The sequence below is a fragment of the Lathyrus oleraceus genome, chromosome 2, assembly GCF_024323335.1.
Source record: "Lathyrus oleraceus cultivar Zhongwan6 chromosome 2, CAAS_Psat_ZW6_1.0, whole genome shotgun sequence".
NCBI lineage: Eukaryota > Viridiplantae > Streptophyta > Magnoliopsida > Fabales > Fabaceae > Lathyrus > Lathyrus oleraceus.
In genome coordinates this window covers 298772579-298789914 of record NC_066580.1, presented here as the reverse complement: position 1 = coordinate 298789914, position 17336 = coordinate 298772579, and the positions used below count along the sequence as shown (strand labels likewise).

Sequence of the window (17336 nt, the reverse complement as noted above, 5' to 3'; positions counted from 1 at the left end):
TCCACTTCTAAATACATCCATGTTGAAGCCATCAAGAGTTGGGTAAACGGAAACACCATATCAGAAGGAAACTCAATGGTTCAGCTTTTGAAAGTCCTAGAGGCGCGGAAATCAGTGCCGCAGAAAGAGCAAGGCATGGCATTTGCACGTGCTGTTGCTGCTGGTTTTGAGATTGATTATATACCTGCTACCATATAGGACAAACGCGCAACCAAAACGAAATGGAAGTTGCAACCACAACTTTAATATGACCAATTATTCCACCAATCCAGGTGATTCAGCAGCTGGGACGGCAACCGCAGAAATAACCGCAATCATCTCAACATGCTATTATAAATAACGGTGTCATTGCTTCTAACCAGATTTCAAATCAATTTGTTCAGCTTTCAGTTGATACACAAGAACCCTGCAACAAATCCATAACGAAATCACAGCAACATCAACCAAATCATGACCAAACATGCTTTGTAATAATTGAAACTTTTACCAAATTTCACTGATAAGTTCCGAAGAAGAGAGCAGAATCATGTGGCACCACCGGAAGATGTTGCAGGTTTGAATCAGAACAACGTTAATGGCGTTGACTTGGGAGGGGATAACCGCGAGGAGGAGAGCTGATGCTTCAAGATTGTCTGATGTGGATAGTGGAGATTTTCGTGCTCCAAGGTGCAGACTGCTGAAAAAGGTGTCCGTTGTGCTTTGTAATGATATTTGTCAGGGACTCATATTCAGTTCACATCACAAATATCAAACAATATCAAGTAGAAGACAACGAGTCTCAAGCCGAATTTCTTCTGGAAGATTGGTAGAAACTGAGTTAGCAGAACTTGTTGATGGAACTGAAGCAGAAAATCAGTGTAAATTACAGAGATGACTGAAGTAAACAAGGCACTTGAACAAAATATTGAGCATCTAAAGGATGTTAGTTGCTCTAATATCGCATTGAAGGATGAACTATACCTTAATTTGGTACTTGAGTATGTTCCTGAAACAGTTCATCGTGTCATTAAGCATTACAACAAGTTGAACCAAAGGATGCCAATGATTTATGTGAAGCTCTATACATACCAAATCTTTAGGGCATTGTCTTGTATTCATCATTGTATTGGAGTCTGCCATTGAGATATCAAACCTCAAAATCTATTGGTCAATCCACACACCCATCGAAGTCATTTCAAAACGGTTAAATTTCTGAACCGACCATGGTGCTTAGAGACCCCAGTTAAAACTCAATGTGGCGCAATATCATCCTGCAATAACAGTTTATTTTCAAACCACCAAACACGTTAAATCCTAGAATATGAGAAGGAAGAAAATAACATGGCAATGGCAACAAAAGACCAGTCAAGCGAAACACATTGAAATCGAGCAATGGAGATGTACCTGAACTTTGGAGACTGAAAGTATCCCGAAGCAGTGCTTTAGTCCTCAGTCTTGTTGTGTACCAGGTTTAGGAGTAAACAGTAACAATTTGGGGCTTAGTTCAGTTTCGACAACCAAGTCCTTACGCTCCTTTTCTTTCAGCTCTTCTGCTCCTTCTCTTAATTCCAGTCTTTTCATGTGGGAAACGGAGAGCAGCTCATGTGATGTTGGCTCTGCAGAAAGACCAATTGGTACCATATTTAAATTCCATAAAGCTATACCAGAGCCATTGAAACTTGGTCCAACCATAAGTTTTGCGAGCCATTGAAACAAACCAAGTCCAGACTAATGCTATCCTGGTGCAACAAAACTAGAAACACCTGAAACAAGTAAAGAGCTCAAATTTTAAACTCATAAAAAAGGAAAGCTATGCAAGTTACAACAACAACAAAAAATCAGTGTAAATTTCGAAGAGAAAAAGAGAAGAAACACGTCCTATTTTCGTCTAAGTGGGTTCATAGTGGTGAAACTTTTCTCACCGGCGGTAAAATTCCACAAGCAACCCAAAAAGGAATTGGGACAAATTCGAAAGAAGAAAGTATAGGATTCATGTTACCTTTTCCAAACCAAACACCAAATAAAATAGACAAACTGGAGCACCCTAAAGGACTTCCAAGGGGATACCCCTTTTGATCTCCGTAGCCAACTCAAAAACCCTAACAGGGTGAGTATAAAAGGACCACCATAATTGTGAATCTGGACCGAAAAAAAGAACAACCGCCTCCTCCACCAAACCACTTCTCACGAACTCCCTCTGATCTACACTCTGGAAGAACACACCCTCAAAGCTCCGACAAGTCACGCAACGAGCTCTCCACACTGTTAAAATCGTAGGCGATCCATTAACTTTCAAACTCTAAAATGCCACACACCATTCACGCATACGCGTTCTCGTAGCTCCAAGGCAACTACGGTATATCATTCTTTACATTTTGTTTCGATTTTGTGAAGATTATCAGAGGTTCTTTTGTTTCAATTTCACTTCTTTTTTCTGGAAAAATGGTTGAGTAACTGATGTGTGCAAAAGGTGTAGGTTGAGTTTGTTTGTGGCTGCAAGGTCACGTTTCTTTCTCTCTCTTGGTTGTATTTCATTCCTTTTTATTTGTTTTAATAAATAATAATCAGGCCGCCACGTGTTGTGGTCTGAATGGCCAAGCTTAAATTTTAATTGTACCAGTAAGAAAAACGTCGCCCCTCTCTCCATGATTTTGGTTTTTTTATGATTTTATTCATTCATTTATTATTATTTTTTAATCTATTTTTAGGGTTTAGAATTTGGATTTGGGTTTGGACATTAAATTTTACCATTTACTAGTTCACCATCCATCTAGTGCATGTACTCTATTATGTTAGTTTTTCTTATGATTAATTTAATTATGTGATTTAGTATTTATTTAAGTGATTAAATTTTATTTATTTAGTTATTTAAATATTAATTAATTAGTTTCTTTTATTGTTAAGTTGATTATTTAATTAATTGACTTTAATGTCTTTAGTAATTTAATTAGATAATCTCTATCCATATTTATACCATTGTACTTGTAAATAATTATTGAATCTCATTAACATTTCATCATTTTCATCACTTCAAATCATTCTCAATTCAAATCACTTCAAATCATTCTCAATTCAAATCTCTTCAAATCATCTTTCTCAATAGAATTTGAAGAAAAAGATTATCCTGGACGGAGTATCCAGTTATAATCCCGAATATTAGGCTCAAGCTGTAAGAGCTTGCAAGCCATAAATATTCGTCTTCTCTTCCCCACACTCCATTATTCAAATCATTTTCTTAACAAAGTTGGAAGAAAAAGATTATCCTGGATGGAATATCCAGTCATAATCCCGAATGCTAGGTCCAAGTTGTAAGAGCTTGTGAGCCATAAGTATTCGTCTTCTCTTCAAAATTCTTATAAATATTGAAACTTCTTTTCTCAGTAAGTTGGAAGAAACAGACTACCTGGGTGGAATATCCAGACGTAGTCCCGAATATTAGGCACAAGTTGTAAGAGCTTGCAAGCCATAAGTGTTCGTCTTCCCTCCAAAACACTTGTAAATATTCAAACCATTTCCTTAAGCAAATTTGGAAGAAAAAGATTACCTGGGTGAAATATCCAGACGTAGTCCCGAGTATTAGACCCAAGCTGTAAGAGCTTTCAAGTCATAAGTACTCGTCTTTCAAACTCCAATACTTAATTCCTATCTTAACCCCTTTCAATAAAGATGGAAATGGAACATGGTGGATACCATGCACTCCTGAGATTAAGATTCGAGATGGATGTCTCGCCTATCTTAGCTCTCGCCGTCATCTAAAATTGTCAATGCGGTTTCTTCAAACCCTTTCTCAATCAAATTCAAAACACTTAATCTTTATTAAATATTTTTTCCAGTAAGATGGAAATGGAACGTGGTGTATACCGCGCATTCCTGAGTCTAGGATTCGAGATGGATATCTCGCTCATCCAAGTTCTTGCCATCACTCAAAATACATCCAACCAATCAAACTCTTTTTTCACCGTCGTGCGATTGATCAGAAAAAACCTTTTCAAAACGAAAGACATCTTGTCTTAAGGTGATGCAAAGCAATGTTTCGGCCACGATTGTTGAGTTGAGATAAGTGACGTTTTTCCGAATGTTGATTTGTAAATCCATTTGATGTGTGGTATACGTCCGCTCCTCATCTATTTTGGATAAAACGATGTTTTCGTCGATTAATACAATACAACTTTCGCTAAAATCGACCAACAAACAAATATTTTTTCTACCCAGAACTACATAAGCCTTGATTTCTCTGTTGAGATACGTAGGAGCAGGATTTTTAAATCTTGTTAGGCCCACTAATAAAAAACTTAGGTTTAGTCCTTCGTCAAAAATCCAAAAACATTCTCCTCTCTTCTATTCTTTCTTTCCCACTTAATAGCTTGAAAAGCCTAACATTTCAACTAACACTAACGCACACAACTAACCTAATGGTTCCCGTTGAGTACAACGTACGTGAGGGGTGCTAATACCTTCCCCTTGCGTAATCGACTCCCGAACCCTGATTTGGTTGCGACGACCAATATCGTTGTCGTTTTGTCTTGGGTTTTATCGATATCTCCCCTTTCCTTTTAGGAATAAATAATGTTCGGTGGCGACTTTGTTCAGTCCATCATGCGAGCGTGCAATTGCGCTTCGCTTAGGTCGTATTCCCGTTTTCCCGTGGTACGACAGATGGCGACTCTGCTGGGGACGTCAGATAACTCCCTAAGTGAGTCAAGCCTAATTAGGTAGTTTGTGTGCCTTTGTTTTTTTTACCTATGTGGATTTTTTTTTCTTTATTGTTTTGCTATATTTATTGTCATAGTGATATAAATCTATTGTATTGGTTCGATATGTTGTGGCACTTGGATACTCTGATTACAATGTGGGAAAGACTTTTTACCCGAGTCTCGAGTAAAAACATAAGATAGGACGAGGTTGAGTAGTGCGGGTCCGCGAGATGAATTTCTTGTTGGGTCGGTGCGAGAACCTTACTTAGAGTAGATTCTTGAGAGGATGTTGTCGCTCGGCAAGTAAGTTGTCATAAGCTTCGATATTTTCTTTAGGATCCATGACTCTGAGAGCCATTTGTAGAACCTTAGTTCTTTGTTCAACTAGGAAGGATGGTTGCGTAGCATGGGTCCGCGAGATGAATTTCTCGTTGGATCGATGCGAGAACCTCACTTAGAGTAGATTCTTTAGATGGAGTTGATGCCCGACAAGTAAGTTTCCGCAGGTAGCAAACAGTCTAATGGATCCATGACTCTAGGAACTTTTTTTGAAACCTTAGATCATACCTGGTGAGAACCATGTTCTATACGAAGCAATCAGACTTATCCATGCCTTAAGCCTATTGAACTTATACAAAAAATGCATCACATTCATCCACATACATTGCATTAACATCATAAAAAGTAAGCTCTTAGTTGTCTCTTATTTGTTTCAGGAATTGAGAACTGGAAAATGACAACTCCAAGGAGACACACTTTCACGCTTAAGTACAAGGAACCTAAGCTGGACAGTCTTAAGGATTTGATCTCTTATTTGACTCTCAGTAGACTGATGAGTTCGGAAAAAACTATGGGAAATTTTTTAGCCTTCTAACTAAGAAAGTTGATTATGGAATTATCAGCTCTTTGGCACAATATTATGATCCACCTCTACGTTGTTTCACATTCGTTGATTTCCAACTAGCTCCTACTTTGGAAGAAGTTGAGAGAATCGTGGGTCTCAAATTGAAGGATTTCAATCCATTTCCAAAGCTCGAAGAAGAAGCGGGCCCAAAGAAGATAACTTCAGCCCTAAGTATCAATGTCCCGACTGTTCTAAACAATTGGGTTGAAAAAGGAGGTTGCGAAGGTTTTGCCGCGATGTTTTTGGAAGATTTAGCTCTGGAGTTCAAGAAAAAGGGAAATTGGAATGCATTTTATGTTGTGTTGGCTTTATTGATCCATGGGGTTGTGCTATTCCCAAATGTTGAAAAATTTGTGGATCAGGTAGCCATAGAAGTCTTTCTCTCTGGCAATCCCGTACCATTTCTCTTAGCTGACATTTACCATGCCCTTCACGCTCGACATGAAAAGAGGGGTGGAACTTTGTTGTGCTGTGCTCCTTTGCTTTATACTTAGTTCATGCAACACATGCCCGAAGAAGGCCCTTTTGTGGCAAAAGAACTTAAGTATCCTAAAAAATTAGCTTCTCTCACTGCAAGTTCCATCAGATGGTATATCCGAGAGTGGGAAACCCCAGACATTATAGTCAGCTGTGGGGAATTTCCTAATGTACCGTTGTTGGGTACCAAGGGTTGCATCAATTATAACCCTATGTTATCTCGAATGCAACACGGTTACTCCATGGATGGTCCTCATGACGCAAAGGACTTACAACCATTTGTGCTCTTTGACATCCAAGCAAGCAATCCTGATGTAAGAGCAGTACGAAAGGCTTGGTTAAAGGTTGTTAGGAAGGGTAAAGAGTTTGGAAAAAGAAACCTTCTCGCCAAAGAACCTTACACTCGATGGGTAAAAGAAAGAGTTGGGGAAATCCATTTGCCATTTATCTTAAAGTCTTCAGCTTTTCCCAAAGCTCCTGAGCCGAAACCCATACTCCCTGAGGACATGGAGAAACTCACTACTAAGGTTAAGGAGCTCGAATTGGAGAATACTGAATTACGGATTCAGATGAACCGAGTTATCTTGGAAAATCAGAATTTGAAAGAGGAACGTAAGGGGAAAGCCCAAGAACTTGAGGATAGTAACAAGAGAGCCAGGCTATTGGAAGACCAGAAGGATGATCTTGATCATATCCTTATAGGTTCCACATCAGTGATCCGAACCAGGAAGGAAGAGCTCAAGAAAGCTGAGTATATGATCTGTGAGTTAGGGAGAATGTTGGATAAATCCCTTATGGATAAGAAAGAAATTAAGCTCGACTTTGAGGCACAGACGTGAACTGAGGGATACTTGGAAGAAATGCAAGGAGAAGTTGTCTCGCGAGATACTCCAAAAGGAAGAAGCTGAAAGAAACTGTCACCATCTCAAGTACTAGTTGGAAGAAGCTAATAGGAGGTTTGCAGTTTTGGAGAGCCAAGAAGGTGATGCAGCCTACTTGCTCCTAAAGAATGATTGTGTGTACCGGAAAAGGTTGTATAGAGAGGCTAGAGAAACATTAGATGAAGATCAACAGGTCATCAAGAAACTCCAAGAGCTCTATGTTGAATGGAATGGCAAGTTTTGCAACTTAGCTAGGTTTGTTAACTTCAACATGTTGGAACTCCCAGAAAAACTCCAGGAAGCGGATTGGTGTATGTGTCCAGAAAACACGCCTCCTCAAGTTTTCAATTTCGTCAAGTTTTGCAAGAAAATGATGAAGGAGCTCACCACAGATCTTGCTACGATCATAAGAGCTGAGACAGAGCTTAAGTTTACTTGTACTTGAATTTGAATTGTTGGTGTTTAAATCTTTTTGTATTCAAATCATGTGTACTTGAAGTTAAATCCTTTTGTATTCGAATTTGATTTTAATTAATGGAAGTTGTCATTTTGGGTCTCAATTATTACGTGTTATTCTTATTTAATATATTCTAATATTGCTGGAATAAATAATAAAGATAACTAAGAGCTATGCACAAAATTTACCCATAACATACACTCATGTCATTCTTCAAACAAAAAAAAACTCATTTTTGTGTCTTCTTCAGTTCCACACTGAGTCCTCAACACCACTACAACACCAGAGCCAACGCTCGTCAAAGAATGGCAGATCAAGAACAAGAATTGGAGAGAGTAAGCTCAGAACTCGAAGACCTACGAGGAAACATGGGTCAAGTCATGGAGATACTATAAGTCATTAGGGCCAAGTTGGACACCCAAACGACGGTCGTTTCAGAAATCACCGGTCCTACGATTGAACCCCAACCCGCAAGGACAGTACCAACCTGTAAGACCCCAATTTTTGCCCTAAGATCCCTCATGGCTCATATCATATCATATCATATCATGGCCTCAAGGATCATTGCATGCCCTAGCTTCCCTCCTAGTGGGTGGGTTGTCTTGTGAGTGTGATTCTTGATCACCAAGCATGTATTGCATTTGTATATCATTGCTTTTCATATGTTTACTAACCAAAAGTACAAAAATATTGTCATCTAACCATGTTTCTTGCAGTTGAAGCAATCTTCAGTCAAACAGTCAAAATCAGCCATTGAGCTGGATGGTGACCATTCTTGAAGAATTTGGGCACCATGATCAGTCATAGAGAGTTCATATAACTTGTGATATCATTTGGAATAAAGATCTCAATTGAAAGAGGCTTGGAATTCATCAGAACATGGCTCAGTCATCCAAAACCCTAGAAAAGTCAACTGTGGTCAACTATGGTCAACTGTGCATTTAATCAGTGATTGGAAGGTGTGAGATGGTTAGAAAGACCTCATTCATGTCCATATGAGCCTCATTTGGCATTTCAAAGATCAAGGTTGAAGGATTTGAAGTCAGACAAAAAGTTTCCCAAAATGGAAATGACCTGTAATTCTCACCTGCTCAAAATGGAAAGTTATGCTCCTCAAAATTACTTCATCATACAAGCTTCAAATCAAAATTTGTCCAACATGAAAGTTGAAGATCTTGTTCTCACCATTCCAAAAAGTCCAAGAACACTCAATTCCCATGTGTGGTTGGCAAGATATGGCCCAATCATTTTCAGAAAATGCCTAAATTCAAAGTGGCGTAACTTTCACATGGAATGGCCAAATTGGATGGTTCTTCTTGGGGCAAACCACATTTAACATGTACTTTCATAATCCATCATGACATTTTGCCAAAAGCCTTTACATAAAAAGGTCATTTTTCAAGTGTACTAATTAAAAACCAAGGGCAAAATGGTCCAACTTGCAAAGTACAAGGAATTTTGACATGGGACCAATTCCAACAGCTTCCAAATGAGATTTATGATTTGCTTGAAGTGAAAAATCACTGTTACATTGGTTCTAGTCATCCAAGGGCAAAAAGGCCAAAATGCACTACAAGCTACATTTTGCTAATTACCATTTTTTGCTAATCATGATTAAAGCTGGGATTAAGAGCACATATAAAAGCTTAATTCTAACAGAAACTCAAGGGATCCATAATCACTTTTTCAGATTCATCACAAAAAATTCTAGAATTCTCTCAATTTTCTCCACTTTTCACATAAACACTTTTCATCAATATTTCAAGATTTTCATCATTGCTTGTGCTTTTTTTCTATTGATTCTTCATGTGCAGGTAATCTTTGAGTTCTGTTTTCAAGAATTGAAGTAAGAACCGATCCAAAACTCCACTGTTGAAAGTACCACACATCAATGGAAAATGGAAAATTCTTCATGATCAAGACCTGTTGAGCTGCGAAATCATCATCATTCATCTTCATAATCATCACACTCCATCTGTTTTCACAAATCGGAGCTAAACACGTGCCGATTCCACACTGCCACTTCAAGAAGGTAAGATTTCAATGTCTTCGATTCTTGCAATTCCTATATGGATCTTGTAGATCATGGCATGTAGGTCACGTTAAACTTCGAATCGTGCGAATCCATTAGATATTGAGCTAGATATGTTGATCTGAATATTTGTGTGTGAATCTTCTTTCGATCGGTTCTTTGCGTGCGTTAACCTTTAGACACTTTCGTGGACATAGTCGTAATCTACGTGGAGAGACGGAGAGAATGGTATACGGCTTGTTCGATTTGGTTGAGATTTGCTCGTAACCGAATCTAGCGGTGATGAACACATGAAACGCGAGGAAGAAGCTGAAGTTTCCGTCCATTTCCCGTGTTTGATCGCGTTTCAGGCCTGGCATTTTCAAAAATTTGTTTACCGCCAGAATGGGCGAATAACGCGCCGCCAGCACATTAAAACAAAACGCACCGTTTTGGCCAGGCGCTGGTATTTACGGTTGTGCCATTCGTGGCCTAATTAATTAATTAATTCATTAACACATTAAATAATTATTTCAACATATTAACAAATCTTCTAAAATTCATATAAAATCCAATATTAGTCCAAATTAGATGGGAGTTTTTTTGTTGGATCCCATTTTTTCTCTAGTTTTTTTTAGGCACAATAGTTCAAGTTGTGCCTGGTAAAATTTTGGATTGGCTTATTGATTTTTGTCATGTGTGCATTATTTGTATGTTTTACCATTTTAATCACCAAATAATCATGCTAGCTCCAAATTGAATGAAATTTCATATGATGACTCTTGACTCATGCCTGGAGATTTTGATGTATAATTTGTGATTTTTGGATCTCTGGTTTGATAGATATGATTAATTCTTTTTGAGTGTGACAATATGTGTCACACTATGCTATGCTGAGTTCATGATTTATTTTTCCATGCTTACCTTAGGCCTATGGCTCTGATTTTTTGCATGAGATGGCTTTTATATGTTAGGTTTCACCATGATTTTTTGTGGATTTAATTGATCCATTTTCTAATTGATTTGGATTTTTGATTGCTGTTTAGCATTTTTGGATTGTTTCTTGAGTAGCAAACTTACATGTCTTGTTAAATACTCATCCCTTATCCCATGAATATGAAATTTGATGGAGTGCTTCCTAACATGTTTAGCTGTAATTTGGCTTTGGTCCCATTCATTTCCCATGTGATATCACTGTTTTACCATTGATTGAAGTTGGTGTGCATTTTGGTGACCTAATTTGGTTGTGTTTTTGCATGCCTTATCATGTTGATTTAATTCCCATAGTTCCTTTTGTCCAAATTGCATGAAAATTGATATGTAGCTCATTGAATGTCTTCTGTTTAGGATATAATTTTTGTGGAATTTATTGAGCTGTTTTGATATTTGTTTGGTTGTGATCTTGCTGTTTACTCATTTTGTGATTCATACTTGCTTACTTTGAGTTGAATTGTGCATGAAATGAAATGAGTGCATAGTTTGGATGTGAGACCAATTGGGATCTCTTCTTATTTGAATTACCTTGGTTTTGATCATGTTTCATTTGCTGTTTTAAGTTTTTTCCATCCTTTTGACCCTAGGCTTGTCCTAGTGGTCTTGTTACTCATGTTTGAGTTTGACTTTGACTTTTCAGGTTAAGAAGCAAAGTGCTTTAAAGGAACTAATACAAGTTGAATTGTTTCATTTGACTATTGTGAACTAACTTGTTTGTGTTGTAGGGTGCTTGGTTCACTTGAACTTTGTGCTACGCACATTATTGTTTGATTGTACATTGTTGTTGATTCTTATGTTGTTGTCTTGATATTAATGATTGGGATGCTGATTATATTGGATTGATTTCAGGTACCCATAGTTGCTTAGTTCTCTTAAGAACTTGCATTGCTTTGCTTGTATAGCATTTGCATTGAGGTAGACTCTCTTGTCTCCATGTAGTCTGGAAGACCTGGCTTGTTATTTAGCCAGGCAACTGTCTGAAGTCCTCCTTAAGAGGCAATGATTGTGATTGTTTATGTTTGTCCTAAGCAGGAAAAGTCCTCATTTGAGGCAATTGGTGGATATAAGAGATATGTAGCCTATCTCCCACTATTCTGTGAGTCTTCTCCTTGCTCCCATTACATGGTTGTAGCATTGAGATCCAAACCCAAGATCTATCGAGTCTAATTTGTGGAGAGAGTTCCATCTTTCTGAACTCCCCAACCTTCTGATATTCAATACTCTCTCTGACCAGAGATAAGAGTGATGAGGCACACCCCTCATATCCTTTCATCTGCTTCACCTTAGCTCCTCAATGGCAAGGTTAAGAGCAACTTGAACCCTATTACAGTTGGCTTTAATGCCTCACCCTTTTGCTTGAGCCTCATTGAATGGTTATAGTGTGTGCTACTTGAATTTATGTGATTGATTACTTGATTCATTTATACATGATTACTTGATTTGCCACCGTGCATTTACTATCATTGATTGCCATTGTGCATTTATCATCATTGTTTGCCATTAGTGCATGATCATTTCATTTGTCCTTGTGACATTGTTGTTTTTCCCATTGAGGACAATTGTAAGTCCATATTGATTGGCTTTTGTTCCTATGACATGGAAGGGATAGAGTGTAAGACCACTTCATTGGTCACTCATATCCTCTTTGCTCTTTGATTAAGCTTGTTGTTGTATGTGAGGATTCATTGTAAGCCCATGTAATTTGGCATTTGTTTTCCTATGATCATTGTGGAGGTCAACCTAAGCCCAGATAGATTGGCAATTGACTTCCATGTTTTGTTTTTGTTTTGCTTTATGAGATTGGAGTAAGACCATTTATTGGAATCCGGTATCATTGCTTTATTTTAGGAGATTGGTGTAAATCCATTTATTGGTATCCGGTATCCGCTTTTGTGTGAGATTGGTATAAGTCCATTGAGTGGCATCCGGTATCGCCTTGTCTTTTATTTTATTAACTTGCTTTGTCCCTTTATTCCAAAGGACACGCTTGAATCATCTCCTATATGATTTCAAGAGGTGAACCTCTAGGAAGTTTTACACTCCATCATCCACCCTTTTGTTGTTTCAAATCCTTTTCACATTGTTGACTTTTCAAACTCGTATACACATGTTGTGCAAACATTCTCACTTCTTTCCAAATTAGAAACTCGGACCTTAAGTCCATGATTTTCCAAACTTCATTTTTGTAAATACTTCATTTTGAATTGACTTTAATCATACTTTGACCTTTTTGTAAATAATCCAAATAACTTCACCCATTCAAATGATTTTGTGGCTTTGTCCATGCTTGTTAAGTTTTCATACATTAGCTATAGGTTTGATTTACCCTAGTTGGTTGATATTAATCTCACCTATTTATCCTTAGTTGATTGAATTGTAAGTCTTCCTTGCTTATTATAGGGTTAACCCCTCACTAGCGAGTGGAAGCTTTTCTCACATGGTGGACTTGTTGTTTCAGAAGGTTGAGTTTTCTCCCGTGGATAACGTAAAACCTTAGTGCTATTGTTTTAAAATGAACTCACAAATATTTGGAAATCTTTTAGCCGAACTACGGCGTTTTGATCCTTACCTTTGATGGAAGGTACGTAGGCAACGGGTTCATCCGTTCGAACACAAAAATAACTAACATGTACATTCTTTTCTCATCATCCCATTTGTGTTTGCACAATATGTCAAAAACAAATAAACATTTTTATACAACAAGTGTGAAAAGGGCTCCCTAGGAGTACCTAGGACGTGATGGGTGCCTAACACCTTCCCATTGCGTAATTTACCCCTTACCCAAATTCTCTGATCTTTTTCATTAGTTTTCTACGTGTAAAACTTCTTAGGTTTTTGTTCGCTTTTTAACCAGTCCTTAGGATAAATAAAAGTGCGGTGGCGACTCGATTCATTGTATGCTTTGCTTATGGTTTAATCAATAAATCATATAGCGACGAATACACCGCTACAGAAAAGTGGCGACTCTGCTGGGGAGAACATTAGACCTTCCCTGGTGGTATTGCCTACTTTTCACCCTTGTTGTATGATATTTGTTTATGTGTTATTTGACATATTTTTGTACAATTTGGGATAACTGTATTGATTGTAATGTTTGAATTGCTTGATATACAATTGCTGTTTGCTTTGGTGATCTCTGTGAGATGAGTTCTATACCCGAACTCGAGTGCACTCTAGGATAGGAGAATGGCATAGTCTTGTCGATTGGTGTGGAGTATTCCTTAGCCAGTTGACTTGCGAGTCCATTCACTTGGTGGAGGTCATGTTGGATTGATAATGTCACACAAGTCATTTGTGGTTAGGCATTATTCGTTCAATCATGTGCCTTAGAAGCCAAGGACCTTAGTTTACCAAACCCATCTTGGCCTATATTTTAGGACGTAGTGCGGAAGTCGTTCAGATGTGAGATTTGATGCGATTGTTACGCGATACTACACTCATAAGAGTCTCTCTCGAGAATATTTTTGGAATACGAGTATTCGTTCCTCCGATAATATCCGAGAGATGGGACGATGATTATGGGAACCTCTGGTAGAACATGTCTGGCAGGTTTAAACCCTAGTACATTCCCTTTGGGTGGTTCTTAACCAAGACTCCATGCTCGTGACTCTCAGCAAACCCGTGATTCGTGGTTGAGTCGTTCAAACATCGTTAATATCAATGGAACTTGGGTATCGATAAGGTGTAAAACCTAAATCTACCAAAATGGATGATTGATATTAAGGATGTTAGAGCCGGTTCATGTACTGTTAATATCAATGGAACTTGGGCGTTGATAAGGTGCAAACCATAATCCGCCAAAATGGATGATTGATATTAGGAGATGCAATGAGATTTCCCACGACCTTTGTCTGGTGTGCTTTGCTTGATCCTTGAGTGTGATTGTTACATTCATGCATTCATGCATTCATCCGCATCCATATCATCAGATAAAAAGAAAATTTTCAAGGAACTCAAAGGAGTTTATGTGCAAAAAATTTCAAACATGGAAAAAACCGGGAAAATTTTTTCACCTGATGTATCTGATGAGATGTTCTCATATACGATCAAATGCTTAAATATTTTAAAGTTTGCAAATAAAACCCTCGAGTTCCTTTGGAATAAAAAACAAGCATATGCATAAACACTTCATGCATCATTTGCATAAGCGGGTGTTTTGTTCTGGTCTCCCGTCCTGTGGTCTGACCCTGCGATCTTCATTTATTTTGAAGACGCATTTCGCCGGTACTACACCAGAGCCAACTCTGCCAGATCGATGGATCATCCTGAGCAAGAGGGCTGTGAACTCAGAGAGATATTTGCCAGACTAAGTGCTTTTGATGGATTTATTCCTGGTTAACCGATTCCGGGTTGGCATTGGCTACTGTTCTGGGGCATTCAATGAGCAAGGTTTGTTCAAGAGTGGAGGATTCATCCATGCTGATCAACCTGAAGAAACTGCTGCTATCTTGGAAGAGGATGCAGAAGATCTGAACAATTTCATCATACCTGGTGGTGTCTGCCACAATTGGGTCGCTGTGGATGTTCCTACGGTCATTCATAAGTCAACGTGATTTGTTCACTTTGTTCAAAACCCTTCTCCCATGCCAAAAGGAGAAGTGATGACATTGTTGGCAACATTTAACACAATGATGTTTCATTCAATTAATGCATTGTTAAACATTTGTTTTTCCATTTGTTTCCACTTTTTGCTTTTTGCATGAAATCAGTGATCACAAAAAACCTATGAAAAACAAAAACAACATTTTTCATCTGCACAAATGATTTGCTTGTTTAAATTCTAAAGTTTTTCATTAACCAAAATCATTATGCAGGGATTTCTAAACCCATTGAACATAATGATCCAACGCCATCTCCCAATCTTGAATTCTTTGTATTCGAAGCCAAGGAAGATGATGTTGAAGGGGATTCCTGATGAGATTACCCGACTTCTTGAGCACAAAAAGAGCTCATTCAGCTGTATTATAAGAATCAGCAAAACAGTTAAACTGGGGCATTACAAATGTAATGTAAAAAAAAAAGGGAAAAAAAAGAGAAAGAGGGTGAAAAAAAATAAAAAATGAAAAATCAGAAAAAAATTTCAAATCTTTCTCAAAAGAAAAAAAGAAAAATTATACCCTCAAGTCCCTGGTTGACTGATGCTGAATGGATTCAGAGTCGTTATGACCAACTGAATTTGATTGAAGAGAAACGATTAACTGCCATGTGTCATGGTCAGTTATATCAGCAGAGAATGAAGAAAGCATTCGATAAGAAGGTCAAGCCTCGTGTGTTCCGAGAAGGTGACCTTGTGCTCAAGAAAGTTTTGTCTTTCGTACCCGATTCCAGGGGCAAGTGGACTCCAAACTATGAGGGTCCATATGTTGTTAAGAGAGCCTTTTCAGGCGGTGCTTTGATGCTTACAACAATGGATGGGGAGGATTTCACTCGTCCTGTGAATTCAGATGCAGTCAAGAAATACTTTGCCTAAAAAAAAGTATATGCAAATGAAAAACAGAATAGCTCGCTAAGTTGAAAACCCGAAAGGGCGGCTTAGGCAAAAATGAACGTCTCGGTGGAGAACCCGCAAGGGTAATCCAGGCAAAGATTAGAGACTTGAAAAAAGAGTATATTTGCATCCCGCTAGATTGAGTACTTCACCCTGGGGCAATCTAGGCAAAAATTTAGGGATTCGGCAAGTAACTGCATCCTGATAAGACTTTCTGTTCCACAGCCGTCTTTTCGTCAGAGGATTCTCGATTCGTCGTCAACTGAAGCTTCGCATGCATCGAGATTCAAATTGGTAGAGAAAGGATCATTATGTTCAGTGTAGCCCTCTTCCAATATATATCACTTATTTCAAATTTGTACAGATCTATGGAGTCTTGCCATTTGCAGGCTACCATTCCATCAAATAAATTTGAGCTTTATCCAATTATTTGCACTCTTATTTGTTTCAATTCAACAAATGTTTTGCATGTTTTAATTGATAAAATGTCATTGTTTTAAACAAATAAATTTTTCAAAATTGTTGTTTTAAACAAAGTGAATATTCACAATGATGAAAGGATACTCAGGGATGTCTCAGTGCTCTCCCGAGGGTGGTATGATTCCCAACAGGTAAGACATTGGTTCATATTCCTGGCATTTGATTGTATCCTCTTCCTCCCGCTTTGTTGTTGGGGTTGTTCCCCAAGCAGAGGTGGTTGTTGAAGACTCAGTTTCTTCTCCAGCAGTAATCTCCCCAGCATGGTTGTTCTCATTGTGGTAGATTCAGTGGTTGGTGGATTGATATCCCGGTACCTTACCGCTTTCCTCAGCATTGTCGCAAGCAGAGCTGTTGGTGGGGTTGTTCCCCAGTATAGTCGCAAGCAGAGATGTTATTGAAGATTTCGTGTTCTTCTCCAACAGTAGTCTCTCCCCAGTGCAGTTGCCAGCGGAGTTGTTGTGTATCTCCTTAACATGGTTGCATTCCATCTTTCCCAGCTTAGTCTGCAGTATGGTTGTTGTGGCAGTTTCTGCCTGTTGAAAGCTATCTCAATCCCCAGTAAGGTCGGTTGGTGGCTCTAGCATCCCAAAGATTGGATTGATTTCCTAATTATCTTTTGATCCTCAGTAGAGTGGTTTATTACAGAATCTACTTGTGTGATCCGTCAAATGTATGTTCTCCCCGAGTAGGGTGGCTTGTTGCAGAATCTACTTGTGTGGTGCTTTCTCCCTCAGTGGGTTATTTCCCAAGAGAGTAGCTAACAGCTTTCCCCAGTAGAGTTGCTTGTGCAGTTAGATTCTACTCGGATGTCCCTCCTTCAGTGGGTTGTTCCCCGGAGTTGCTTGGAGTTGCTTTTGCAGCAGTTCTTGGTTGAGCCATGGACTCTTGTTTCTCAGTTGATGTTGAGATCCCCTGCAGATATCCTCAGGATTCTCCTGATCCCCTACAGATTGGTCTTGGTGGCAGTTTTGC

General features: G+C 38.5%; 1 protein-coding gene across 1 annotated transcript; it reads left to right on the top strand.

The window, feature by feature from the left end:
- Window positions 1-870: 870 nt before the first annotated feature.
- LOC127122969 (glycogen synthase kinase-3 homolog MsK-1-like) lies at window positions 871-6071 on the top strand. The gene is made up of 2 exons (XM_051053241.1): window positions 871-1022; window positions 5576-6071. Exons 1-2 carry the CDS (start codon window positions 871-873, stop codon window positions 6069-6071), a joined length of 648 nt encoding a protein of 215 aa, XP_050909198.1.
- Window positions 6072-17336: the final 11265 nt, after the last annotated feature.

Bases quoted from the DNA above. Each gene is read 5' to 3' on its own strand.
- LOC127122969 (XM_051053241.1), top strand. From the start codon at position 871: ATGACTGAAGTAAACAAGGCACTTGAACAAAATATTGAGCATCTAAAG. The intron at 1,023-5,575 runs GTTGAACCAAAG...TGGAATTATCAG, and splicing joins GTCATTAAGCATTACAACAA to CTCTTTGGCACAATATTATG.